The sequence below is a fragment of the Vanessa tameamea genome, chromosome 18 (genome assembly GCF_037043105.1).
Source record: "Vanessa tameamea isolate UH-Manoa-2023 chromosome 18, ilVanTame1 primary haplotype, whole genome shotgun sequence".
Lineage (NCBI taxonomy): Eukaryota > Metazoa > Arthropoda > Insecta > Lepidoptera > Nymphalidae > Vanessa > Vanessa tameamea.
The window spans coordinates 6,237,361-6,251,169 of NC_087326.1; the positions used below are offsets into that span (position 1 = coordinate 6,237,361).

The 13,809-nt window shown below is 30.0% G+C and overlaps 1 protein-coding gene across 1 annotated transcript in view; it reads right to left on the minus strand.

The window, feature by feature from the left end:
- Nucleotides 1-10,163, minus strand: part of LOC113398203 (thrombospondin type-1 domain-containing protein 4-like) — a 63,573-nt gene extending 53,410 nt beyond the window's left edge. Inside the window, exons 1-3 of the mRNA XM_026636834.2 lie at nt 9,917-10,163; nt 4,355-4,418; nt 3,332-3,447 (exon numbers count right to left, since the gene is read on the minus strand). Of these exons, the coding sequence (XP_026492619.2) occupies nt 3,332-3,447; nt 4,355-4,418; nt 9,917-9,954 (218 nt within the window). The 5' untranslated portion in view covers nt 9,955-10,163. The remainder of the gene's footprint in view (nt 1-3,331; nt 3,448-4,354; nt 4,419-9,916) is intronic.
- Nucleotides 10,164-13,809: the final 3,646 nt, after the last annotated feature.

A 13,809-nucleotide genomic window follows, 5' to 3' on the forward strand; every position in this document is an offset into this window, starting at 1 on the left:
CAGCAACTGGATCTTGTGTTAGTAGAATAAGAAACTTTACTTTGCTTGTTGTACTATTACTCATCAGATATTCTATTCATACATACATTTCGATTCGATTGAAATAAAGCGACAATTTTTAGCAGAATTATCGGCCTGAAATGTATTTCTTAGTACTTTTTTCGCTTTACCTACCTACTCATAACAGTTATTTCAAAGTTATTGTACCGTATTAAAACTTGCGCGTTCATGATTCGCCTCGCCATTAGACACGCTCGGCACGAATGTTCGAAGAACATTCGTATAGACACGAGTGACTCCTTACACATTCGTGTCTACGCTTTAACAACACGTAAAATTAATTGTGATAAACTCTGACGCTATTGATTCAAGAACTATTATATCTGTAAAATTTAAAATTTTAATGCATATCAGAAAATATTAGCATACGTAATATTAACGTAGTCAGCATCTTAGCTTAGTAATTGTAATAGACGCTTAAAAAATAATACGAGTACCACTCGACCCTTTAAATCCCTTCTTAAGGCAAACGGTATACCGACAAAAGCGTCACAAACGACGCCGTAACGCGGCATATGACAAGCTCAAGTGAACATTCGTGTCGCGGTTCACCTCGCTATTCGCCTCGACACTCGCGTGTGTGAAAAGATTTAAATCATGCGCTTAAACACCTACTAATTAAACTTAACAACTATACCATTTATTAGACACAACTATTTATATCATCATAATTATACCTTTCCACTTAACATACACCAAACAAATAATTAATTTGATTAAAATATCAACCATAAAACATATTAATCTCTTCATCCGAACAAAATTAATGAACGTCTTAAATGTTAAACCGCCAAAAGTTCCGTTAAATTTATCTGTTTATTATGTAACTTTTAAATAAAGCTGAACTCGTGACTTTGTACACATACATTTATAAAATCACAAAACTTACACAAAAAGATATAATATATTAATTTCGAGACGTCCCAAGAAATAGAATAGAATCTTAACCGTTGATTACAGATTCGAATCTGGTCAAGCATTACGGAGTTTTCATGAGTTAAATTTATGCTCATAGTTCATCTCGTGCTCGTCCGTGAAGGAAAACATCGTGAAGAAACTAGATGAAATTTTAACTTATGTGTGTTTTGGTTCAGCGTTTGGACTATAACCTTGCCGCAGCGACCTCTTCACTACTCTAAGAAGACATGACACCTTTACACGTTCAGTGCAACATCCATGAACTGCTATTTTATTTCACATTTTCAACTATATAATTTAAACTCATTTCTTTTTGTCATTTATTTATGTAATTATTATTTGATGCAATTAAAACCCCTGTCCTTGTGCAAATTTGTGCTTTGGACTAGAGTGTTCAATCTTGGAAATCATAATATAGTTTGACATTATTACAATAATGCACACACGCCTGTCACAGTTAAAACACAACTAAATATTCAATCCAGCAATGCATTTTCTTGTATGTAATGTTGCAACAACTTTAAAATATTCATTGCTTAACGGAAGAAAAAATAATTGTACTAAGTGCGGAGGTCTTTAGAGTAATCGCTGATGGTTATCTTTTGATTCGAGGGTGTAACCCGTTAAAGGGAATTACCGTAATGGACATAAGTGCGGTGCGCACGATATTTACAGATTTCTTTTCTATCGCACACATTGCCTGAAGCGGATTAACGCCTTGTTCAGCGTGAACATCTAAACCGATTCGATGACGCTCCTTTTGTTGTATTAATCTTCGCTATCAAGATATAGGATAAAAAATAGTTCGATGTTTCTAAAGTTCATAGTGTTGTCTGTACTTGAACAGACACTATAAACCTTCAAAACATCGAACTATTTATACTCATGTATATGTATAACGAAAAACACCATTAACTGGCCCTTTACTTCATTTAAAAGTAATATTGTAGAGTAGAGTAGATTATTTTTTGGATATTATCTTAAGAGTATTTTTTTTTTATTAATACAATTAGCGAGTTCATATATAACATTTAGTTAGTTCATATATGATAGTACACCGATTAGCTTTACGTATTTATTTATTTCCTATACAAAAAATGATAAACATTGCGAAATCTAATTCGCCAAGTTTTCTAGACGAATCCTGTGTAGTGTATTTTTTCAATTTTTTACATTGGTCAATGAAAAATAAAATAAATATTTATTATAGTTAGCGTTGGATTCGTAGCCTTTAAAAATTACTACTTTTTTCTACAAGTCGGAACTTTGTATGCGAAGAATTAATTATCCTATAGGATTCCCGTTCCACCTTTATTATAAGTTGGTGATTTGCCTGAAACCTGTATGGAAATTTCATCAACAAATTTACAAACAATCCCATTGGGTCTATATATATGGCATCTATGCTAAGCTAAAAATAGGTTAATACATAAATAACATAACATGTGAACATTCGAACATATTTTTTAAAAAAAATCTAAAACTACTATAATTGTTCATCAACATTATTCCAAAGACTCGGATCCTTTACAACAACTTCCAAATTCAAATTAAGATTATTTTTTCAGAGCGTTTTTTTTTATTATAAACTTAGTGGTCTTGCCTTAACCAGATTGAGAGAGGACTGAAATTTATTCTATAAATTGGAGTCTACTTAAGAGATCAGACTTTATATCCATTCTCCAAGACCAGCGTTTAATTTATTACGTCGTTTGAAGGGGCGCATTTGCTAAAACAATTTTACAAGCTACTTTTTTTTAACTGTGTCACGAGTAAATTGTGAGCTCATATGTTGTCAGTGGAAGCCACAGAGGAGAGACGTCGTTCAAAGAGCTTTACTTTAATTTAAAAGTCATAATCTGCGCAACGATCTTACATAGATTCTTATACTTAGAATCGCGACCGATTTCTCATATTGATGTGTTGTACCATATATTAACGCGGAGCGCCAAATAGAGCCGTAATTACTTTTTTCATGATATAGGTAAGCAAATGGGCAAATGGGCCATCTGATGGTAAGTGGTCACCACCGCCCATAGACATTAGCGCTTTAAGAAATACTTACCAATCCTTACATCGCCAATGCGCCACCAACCTTGGGAACTAAGATGTCCCTTCTGTCTGTAGTTAAACTGGCTTAAACCAGAACACACCAATACTGAGTACTGCTATATGGCGGTAGAATATATGATGAGTGGGTGGTACCTACCCTTGCCTACCTAGCCTAGTACCTAGACTTGCACAAAACCCTACTACCAAGTAAACTTTTTCCACATTAGTCAACAGTTTCAACCAGACGTGTCGATGTTCTTTGAAAATAAACTTTTCGAATCTATATAGTTATATATAATACCTCGGTAAGCATTGTCTCTCCTGTACTGATACTCCTCCACCGCAACTCCGTGAACAAGCACTCCAGGAGCCCCATGAGCTCCAAGCGTATAGCCCAATCGCTGGCTCCTCCGTTATCTGGAATTGAATAAGAATTTATGCTATTATACATAGCTACTAATTTCAAATACAGTCTACAAATATCCCACACGTGGGCACACTGCTTCAGGTCGAGTTGGTGAATAGTAATGTTTAATGTTTTAAAATTTCATCTAATCATACATATATATGATTTTACTTCATCCCAGACAACATAAACTATAAACACAAATTCATCACGTGGATTCGAACTCGTTGTCATCGGTTGACATCCACGTGTTTTATTTACTGGATAATTTCGACTTACATTCCTTTTATACATAGCCTTTGTTAGGTATTTATACATTGCATTTGTATGAATAATCTCTTTAAATAAATCAGCATGAGTCTTCAGTGATTTCAGAAAATATATACGGAAATATTTTAATACCAAATTAATAATTAGATACTTATTCAAATCAATTATTTCAAATCGATTTCGTAAGTCACTTCTGTTATTTTACAACTAACTAGACTAAAAAATACATATTTGTAAATTAATAGCTTAATCCAATTTGTGTCCCAGTGATTATGGGCCATAGCTGCACATAAAAAATCGGTTATGGTCTCATTTCGAAGAGCTCCAGCCGTAGATGTGCAGAAAAAAAGTAAAGAGGGTTCTTGATTGCAGTTTATTGAATTGTTATGAGAGCGGAAAAAAGTAACTACAGAACTATGGCTGTATAAAAAAAAACAAATGTAAATCGTGCAAACAGACGTGGTCAGCTTACACTAATATTAAATTTAAAAAAAAAATTGTCATAGGTTTCGAAATTTGTAAAAATCTGTTGAATAAACGAGAAGTTTCGCGTGCGACCCACTAGTATTCAACGAAAAGAGTAACTTTATCTACTAATTATTATATTAGTATAAGGAAGGAGATAAATCAATATATTTATATAGTTACCTCAGGAGTGTCAGTCGTCACATTTGTTGCCATCGTCAGAATTGAAAGCTGCAGAATAACCACCCTGAAAAAGACAAGATTAATATATTTGAAAAACATGTACAGTAACGTTACACGGTATCGTTATATAATAACGTTATAACACTCGGATTCGTCTCACTGTCGCTCTGACCACTTGAAATTAGAAAATAAATAAATTGCAAAATTATTTAAATTATTTTGAACAAAATATTCTAAACTCTAGAATATTCTGTTTTGTCCTTTTAAAAACTTAGTCGTTTATAGACTAAATTCCTATTTAAAAAATAAACTTCTTTAAAAAAAAAAAAAAAAAGAAAAAATCTTTATCTAAATTGACTGTTTAGTGAGTTAAAAACAAAATGATTTGTAAGAAAACAATCACATTACACAATCAATTTTTAAGTCAAATTCATTGTATATACAGTTTGCTGTTCTCGCGGTTGACGTAACTAGCACTGATGACTTCTACTAGACTAACTCTAACTACAAGGTTATACTTAAAACTAAGCTAAGCAATTAAATCATTTGGCCAATATTACAACAACATCAATAATTAATTTAATAATTATTTAATTAATTTAATTTTTATTTTAAACCTTCATATCTATGTAATTTATCATTAATTTTACTCTTAGATTATAGTAAAATAGAAAAAAAATATCAGATAATAAAATTAATTTAATAAGAAAAGTTAGAAGTTGAGAGCGCAGTGTGACACATAAATCAGTCGCTCATTGTCATTTTTTTTTTTTGGTTAAATGGGAAAATTACACTCTGCTCATTGTTGGCTAAATCGAAATGACTATAACCTATCTTTTAAATATTTTTTTCTAAATACTACGTACAATCTTCTAAATGAGAACATTTTTAAACTTATAAAATAAATATGCTTAAAAAATAACCTAAATATCGAACATACATTTTAAATTTTAAGACCAAAGATATTAAGATATTACTGAGTTAATATTGTAGCTCACAGGAATAAAATATTAATTATCCTATATTTAAAGTAATTACTTTAAAAAGTTGTCATATTGTTCTAAACTGAACAAGAGCTCAAGTTAATAGATGAGTCCGTGGGTGACGAACTTTGTGTGTCCAATATACTTGCCCGTCTTGTTAGTTTAAATAGGGATGTCAGTATATTGCATCGTATTAATTCAACAGATATATTTTATTAATAGTAAATATTTGTTATATTAAAACAGTAGGCAAAATGGACATCAACTATAATTTACAAAGTGGTTCAAAATGATTTCGTAAACATCAATAAATAAAATAAATTACAAGGAGATCCTTCTAATTTGCATGAGCGTTGAAGTGAAACTTCTTAAAAGTCGTTATGATTTCAAACTCGATGACACGAAAATGCATCACGAAAAGAGACATACAATAAAAATAAATTGTTTAATTTTATTTTATTATGAATTGCACCCACTCTTTTCTCAAAAATCTTTCGCCTAACGAGTTTGACATAAAGTTTAAAGGCATAATAATATTTTGGCTTTTTTTTTTAGAGGTAAATACATCGTCTATGCTGTGTAAACAAAATTAAGCTTTTGTTCTAACTTTGAATATCATAAGGTTATAACGCATTATGTACCAGTGTACACAGGCACAAGGAACATTACCTCTTTGGTCCCAAGATGGAGCATTGGCGATGTAAGGAAGGTTAAAATTTCTTACGGCGCCAATATCTCTATTACGAGATGTGGTGACCATTTAGTAATAAAAAAAAAATTATAAGATTTTTTAAGCTAATTTGATGGCAATGTTTTCTATGTAACGTTCGAACACTTTCTAACGCAAGGTAGTTTCACTTCTGTTTGGTGTCTGGTATTTTTTTCCCATAGCGTCGACAACCCTGCGCCGAACCCACGCAGATCACGAAGTTCCCATCGGTTTGCGCAATCTGACAACTCCATTAGATGTTAAAGTTTTAACGATACATTTTCGACAAGAGACGAATGCACCCGTATCATGCACATTAAAACGATCAAACTACTTTGTAAGGCGCCTAATGAACATCTTAAGTGTTTTATTAAGTGCCGATCGCGGTTATTTTTATGTTATTCGCCCTTGGTACATATTTTACACACATATTACTGTTATCTTTATTGCCTGTTCTAAATTACTTGTCGTGTTCCTCAGCATTATCCTTACGCATGCGACATTCTCACATTACATTTTAATATTTATATCCACAACGAGTGACCTTTTATTGCGACAATCCATTTGCCTGGATGTACTGCTTAAGAAACTTTTTATTCTTAAGATTTTAAATTTAGAAAAGATTATTCTTATTCAAGCCAGCCTTACTGAGTTGATTGATTTGAATCTTTGCCATTTAATCTGATCACAGTGCTTTCTAGTGAGCTAAATGTTATCGTAATTTCTTGTGGTCTTATAAAGTCTCATGTTGATTTAACTGTATTTAAATTTCGAAATGGGTCAGTGTGACAGCTTTTGTCGTTATTAAGAAGAACGTTCATATTTTTTCTAAAACAATCTCAAAACAAAGAGTACTTATATATTCTGTCTGAGTAGTATTGAATCTCTTAATTGTTTTAATATAATTTGACAAAACTTTTGTGTATAAAAAATGTGATCTGTATGGGACAAGCAACAATAAAGTGGGCAGTACTAAAATATTTTCCGAATTCAAATGTATGTATATCAGTTGCCATGACAATCAGGTATACCGTATGTTTCAACTTCAATGGTAATCGGTCAAAGTAAAAGTATTTTAATCTCGAATAGATGTTTAACGTCCATTTATAGATGTATAGAAAACTGAAATCTCATACGAAAGTAAGATATTCAAACATGTCTGAAATAATTGGATTTACTTTGACCATGACCCTTCTGTAATTGAAAACGGAATACTTAGAATTTTGATAAGTAGAAAAGCAATCAAGCGAGATGCAATCTCGCTGCGAAGTTTATCGAAATCCTTACTATGATCAAGTATTACACTCGAATATTTAAGATTTTCATCCTGTATTTGCGTGTCAAAAAATACATTAATATAATTTTATACTTCTACTTAAATTATTTACTTCACCTTAACTTTAAGCTTTTATAAATATAAATTAATAAAATTAAATACATATTATGCTAAACAAATAAATAGTATAACATTTATTATTTACAAGTAAATAACAGTTTTGTATATATTTTATATTTGACAATAGACAGTCAATATTAGTTAAAATAATTTATATTCTAGAAAGAAGAGATTATATTGTTTATGTTATGTGTAATATACAAATTTTTATAATAATAGAACAACTGTAGTTCATGTTCATGACATGGTAATACCATTCTTTGAAAAATAGCCGATACAGATAAAAATTTTGAAAACCTGACCATAGACAATAGTAACTTCTTTAAGATCTACTGTAGTTTTGAAATAAAACAATAACAAATGCCTTTAAGAATTATAAAAGCAAATCTTATCTCAAATATTTCTTCAATGAAATATTCATACGCTTATAACAACATTACGATCTTCACCTTATTTTTTTAATCCTTTTAAAGCGCGTGCTCTATGAATGGAGGTATAATTTCTGTTTACATTTACTCTCCAAGGAGTTTCGAGTGATCACAAAAAGTTTACCGTTTGAGCGTGTAAAAATATTTGTTGAACGCAAACACGCTTACTGTGGCCAGATTGTTTGATGCAAGACTTGTACAAACTGACGTGGGATCTTGTCTATGACTCGTATAAAAAAAATGAAAGAATACCTATTTATATATTTTTTAATAGTATATGGCATAGCAACAAAAAAAATTGCTCTGTGCAATTGAAAAATACTATCTTGTCTGTCGCCTTAATTATTTCATATAAAAAATGGATTATAATATTCGACCATGGTTCACCTACATATGTCGGAGCGTGATTTACCGTAGCCTTTAAATCTTCCTCTATATATGAGCTGTCTAACGCAAAAATATTATTTCAAGGTTTTCAAGAAAATGTTTTGGAGCTTATTCCACCACGCTGCTCTAATGCAGAATTTAATCCAAACATACATTTTTTTATGTTTTCCTTCACCGCCAAGCACGAAATAAATTATAAACACACATTAAGTATGTAAATAAAATATTAGTTAGGCTAGCTCGAGATTGAACCCCAAATCTGCGGTTTACATTCACACGCTCTAACCACTGGACCATTGTTGAAGCAATAACGCATTTATGCATTTTCTTACTAATATTAAAAAGGCGTAAGATTGAATGGACAAATGTTTGTCACTCTATCTCTCAATGGTTGAACGGATCTAAAGGAAATTTGACACAGAGATTGATTATAGTCTGAAATAGCACAAAGGCTACCTTTATCTCGCAAAATGTACCCTAAAACTGAACTCATATGCGGGCAAAGCCACGGACGGAAACAAGTTATTTATAAAAAAATTTACCTTCGAAACAGCAATTTCATAGTAAATTTCAAGTAACTGTTTATTCAATGTATCCGATTAAGTTGCGGGTACCCTCATGTCAGTAAAGCCATAAATTCACCGTAAACGACAACCATGTACCTAATATTGCCAATATAATATTATAGCTTTGTCAAACAACTACACAACACTTTCACTTCACAAAATACGGAGAAAATTTCATTCAGAATATGAAAATGTTACCTAAAGTATCTTTAGCTTTCCTATTTTCACTAATACATAATTGAAGCCAATGGCTGTGCCCTTTTATTTTTGTTCTCTTAAATTTCAAGCGCCATTTTATTTACATTATACAGATTTTTTTACTGCCTCGTTGGTTGTGTGGCTAGATTATAATACGTTGCAGAATCACGACCAGGGACGAGTTTTTTTATCAAAAAATTTCAGTAGCAAAAACGATTGTGCGTTAGGTTGCCCAGACACGAAGCAGTAGAGTTTAATGCTGATGAATCCGCTTAGCAGAGTGTTCTTATAAAATTACCTTCAGATTATAGTATAGCTCTCACTTAAAAATGATCTGAATATTTTTTATCAATAATAAAAATTAAAATACAAATTACAAAGGAATATCAAAACTTAAATATACCCAAGTATGCGCTTACAAACACTTTTGTGTCATTTTACAAGTTTAATATTAATAAAAAGCTACCACCAGTACAGAATACAGATTCTTCCGAGAACAATCGTCAGAAAACTCGCTCAAATAATGAAAAAATATCCACGTCATATACAATTGAACAAATAAAAATCTACCACAGAATTAATAATAATTACGTCAAATATTTAAATAGACTTTGTGTAGCGTGAACATTATTTATACTAATGTTATTAATGCGAAAGGAACTGTTGTCTATAAATTTGTTGTTGTTATTGTTGATGTTATCTGTTGTTTGTAAGTTTTTTGACAAAATTTTACATCACAAGTAGTCTGAAACCTGGCTAAGAACATAATTATAAATAATACGGGATTTATGCAAAAATAAATAAAGTAGTTATCACTTGTAATCACGTGTAATAATATGTAAAACCATATTATAAATTAAATCACAATATAGAAATATAAAAAATTAAATCTTACCAAAAAAGTTCCCGTCCTTCAAACTTTTGTCTCTCCATTTTAAGTCACTATTAACTTATGAATACTTTGAAAATTAAATTACTCGTGTTCATTTTAGTTACACTATTAAGCTACCTATTCTATATTACTTGCAATATATCATATGTAATTACTGTCATTATTTTTATTCACGTAACACCGCGTTTAATCATTTCAAACTTCATTTATTTCAACCACAATTGCTTTGACTTGCGTGTGCAGCTTATATCTGTAACGAAGAAAAATACGTTAAAGTTTTTCTTAGAAAAGGTCAAAATATTTTATTTCAATAGAATAAGAAATTATTAAATATTATAATTGTATAAATGACGACGTTAAAAAAAATCAAAATGGCGTCCTAAATAAAAACTTCTTAATTTTAATGTACATAATTTAATACACAATCCTTATAATTTTCGTCTGAAGAATATTCTTATAACATATCATACTATCTAAATTATATCTAAAAAATATGACAATAAGGACGATATGGCAGAAAGAAGTTTAATATTATGAAACTAAGAGTTTTTGTTTTGACTACAGATAATATATTATATTTGGTTGTAAGATATTAAAATAGACTGCACAAAAGGAGTATCTACGCATTTAAAAAATATTATATATTGCCGTGTGTTTCTCTTATACTATCTGTTATTTATATGTTGTGCAATCAAATATTTCAAATATATAAAATAACGGATAAATAATTAAAAAAAAACAAAGCACATACGTTTTGTATAGTTTATTATTTATAACAAACACACAAACTAAAACAACTAAGATACAATTTAATTTCAGCCGCTTGAATGTACGTAATAAGTTCAATGACCTAACACACTAAACACAATTTAATATCTCAACAACAATAAATTTACATAGACTCAATACCTTGTTAATTTAACCATAATAGTAGCTTTTCCACGACAAAAGCGTAGCTAAGAGTCATCCGAATAATGTTTGTTTTCGTGTCTTAGACATTATCAGCGAGTCAACAGCGCCGGTAAACATATTCTGTATAAAGTTAGGTGTATTACCAAACTATTACGACACCTCGCACTGTGTCACTGTGTTGAACTGGATAACTTATCAGATTAAATTTGGACATACTATAGAAGCGACGGCGTAAAGCGGATGTGAAAGATTGCAATTTGTCTTAACATATTTTTCAATGTAAAAAATGTTCTTGTATGAATAAAAAGTTTATTTATATACAAAATCAAACAACAAAGATTGATTTTGTATATAATTTGTTGTTTATTATGTAAATAATTATATATTTTTATTGTATTAATTTTAATCCTACATTAAACTAAGGCAAAAATGGAACGTCAGTTACGAATTAAGTTTTCAAATTAAATAATTTACAATATTTTCCAGAAAACAATTTAAAATTTAGCATTTAGTTACGGATTTTTTTAAATGATAAAAACTTTTAAGACCTCATCAAATAAATATTAACATAAAAGTATATTACGAATATTAAAGATTATTTTTTACTTATTAAAAACAAAAACTAAAAAGTATTAAAACAGTTACTATCTGATATGAATACAGCTACACCATTGTATCTTCAACGCAAAGGTAAACAAAGTTGAAGGGAAATAGGTCACCTCAGTATAAAACCAATGTTCTTTCATCTTCGTACTTTGTGTATTGTAAAGTTAGGGCCATACTGTTAAGAACACTTTGTATAACCGGATTCCTCGAAAATAATGGTAGCGCTTGAATGGTTGAAAATTTTTTGATTTTATTTTAATATCTTAAAATATATAGTCTACATTTTGTTATTTTATAATATATGGTCTACATTTTTTTTTATTTTCACTGTCTCTATTCGCTATCTGTCAAAAAATAGACCCACACTGTACATAGATTGTATAAATACATAAAACAAGTAGGGAATGCATCACAAATGTAAATGACTGTATGTACTAATACGGAACCTTCAATATACAATTGCACTCACACTTGACCAAAATTTGAAACTACATCTAGCCTGTGGAACCACTTCGAAATATTTGATACAAGAATATGAGTTTTGTAAAATAATGTTCGATATACATTTAAACATATGTATTATTATTATTAATAAAATAAATACAAAAACACAACACAATATATACCATGATATACAAACAAATATATTCATAAATATGTACATATAATTTATTTATTACGGAAATTGATATATAGTCAATATATTTTTCCATATTGTTGCAACATGAAGCTTAAAATATAATCCGTAAGAAAAGGAATAATTCATTTTTGTACCAAAAATGCTTACCTTAAAAGATTAATATGCAAAACATAAAAAAAAAACTGAAAAAACTCGCGACGCAAATTGTAAATCATGATAATTTCATTTTGAAATTCTCGGCTATGAGGCCCTATGGAACTATGGGGAACGCGCGCATAGGTATAGTGACTTTTGTCGACTGGACACCGGTCGCTCCCATGCCGGCTATGAGGGTTACTCCCATACAATAACTAAGTGAATTCCAGAGGACTATCTTGGAATTGCGCCCAAAGTTCATACTTTTAAACGTGGTCTAAGACCAAATGGATCGATAGATAATTTAAATTAAAAATATTTAAATATTTAACACCAGTAACTGCAATTGTCAAACGGAGCTGGATATTCGGTACTTTAATAATATCTTGCAGATAGTTTTAGCTTTATCAATGAATTTAAACAAATCTGATGTTAAAAAATCATTTGGTGCATAAGACTGTTGAAATACAATCACTCAATAGAAAATGAAATAGACATTTAACAGCGTGGTTAGTATTAGTTTATATTATAACTTCCAGGACCAATAGTAATTTAGATGTATTTAACTAACATTATTTTTTTTAATTTTTGTTTAAATTAATGTTTAAAAAACTTATAATATTAGTCTAATTTCGTTTTTAATACAATATATTATATTATAAATAATTTATTGTTATATATATTTTTTATTCATGTATTTCGTATAAGTATTAGTTTGTAGAATGTATGTGTCTATATTATTTCACAATCTAGCCGTTTTCCCTTTTAAGGTCTGTCTGTCTGGGTTCTCTGGAAGAAATCTAACTAGCCATAAGTCCCTTGTGCTACACCTTAGAACTAATTTCTAGTGTTGTACATACTATAAATTAATAAGTGACTTAATTTGTAGAAAATAGTGATATATTGGAATTCTTCTAAGAATATGCATTGTGAAATGTATTCTTAAAATGAAGTATAAATTGTAACTTGAATGAAGTATGGTTTTGATATTGCATAGGCATCAAACTCATGAACGTAAGCAGAATGTTGATCTAAATATATATTAATTATCATTTAGCGTTGAATCGTTTTTTAAAGAAATATTATTTAATTTTACATTTTTTTATTTCAACTTATCAATGAAAATATTATTAAACGAGAAAGTGATTCATTCTTCTAACCATTTTGAGTTCATTACTTAGTAAAGTATAAAAAATTTAACTCGAACAAAACAAAATAGTCTGTCATGCAATGTTTTATTATAATACTGATAGAGACGTTAAAAATTAATATCCCGGCAATAAAAACAGACAAATTGTTTAGCAATAAATACCTCGCGAATGAATGAGTAATTATAACGAATGAATCATTTAGTGGGGACGTAAAAATCGCATTCGTCATCCAATTGTTCCGTGAACGATAAACGTCGATGGCAATCAGTGTTTGTTACGTAGAATTTTAACCCTGTTTAATTTTACTGTTTAATAATACTCCTTTAGAGTACTTCCTCGTTCGTAAAATTTTTTATTAGATGTGTGTACATGTGTATATTAAATGTACTACAAAGTTGACTGAAGCTGCTATAAGTTGCTATGCCAAAAAAATATTTAGGCTTAACTTAACT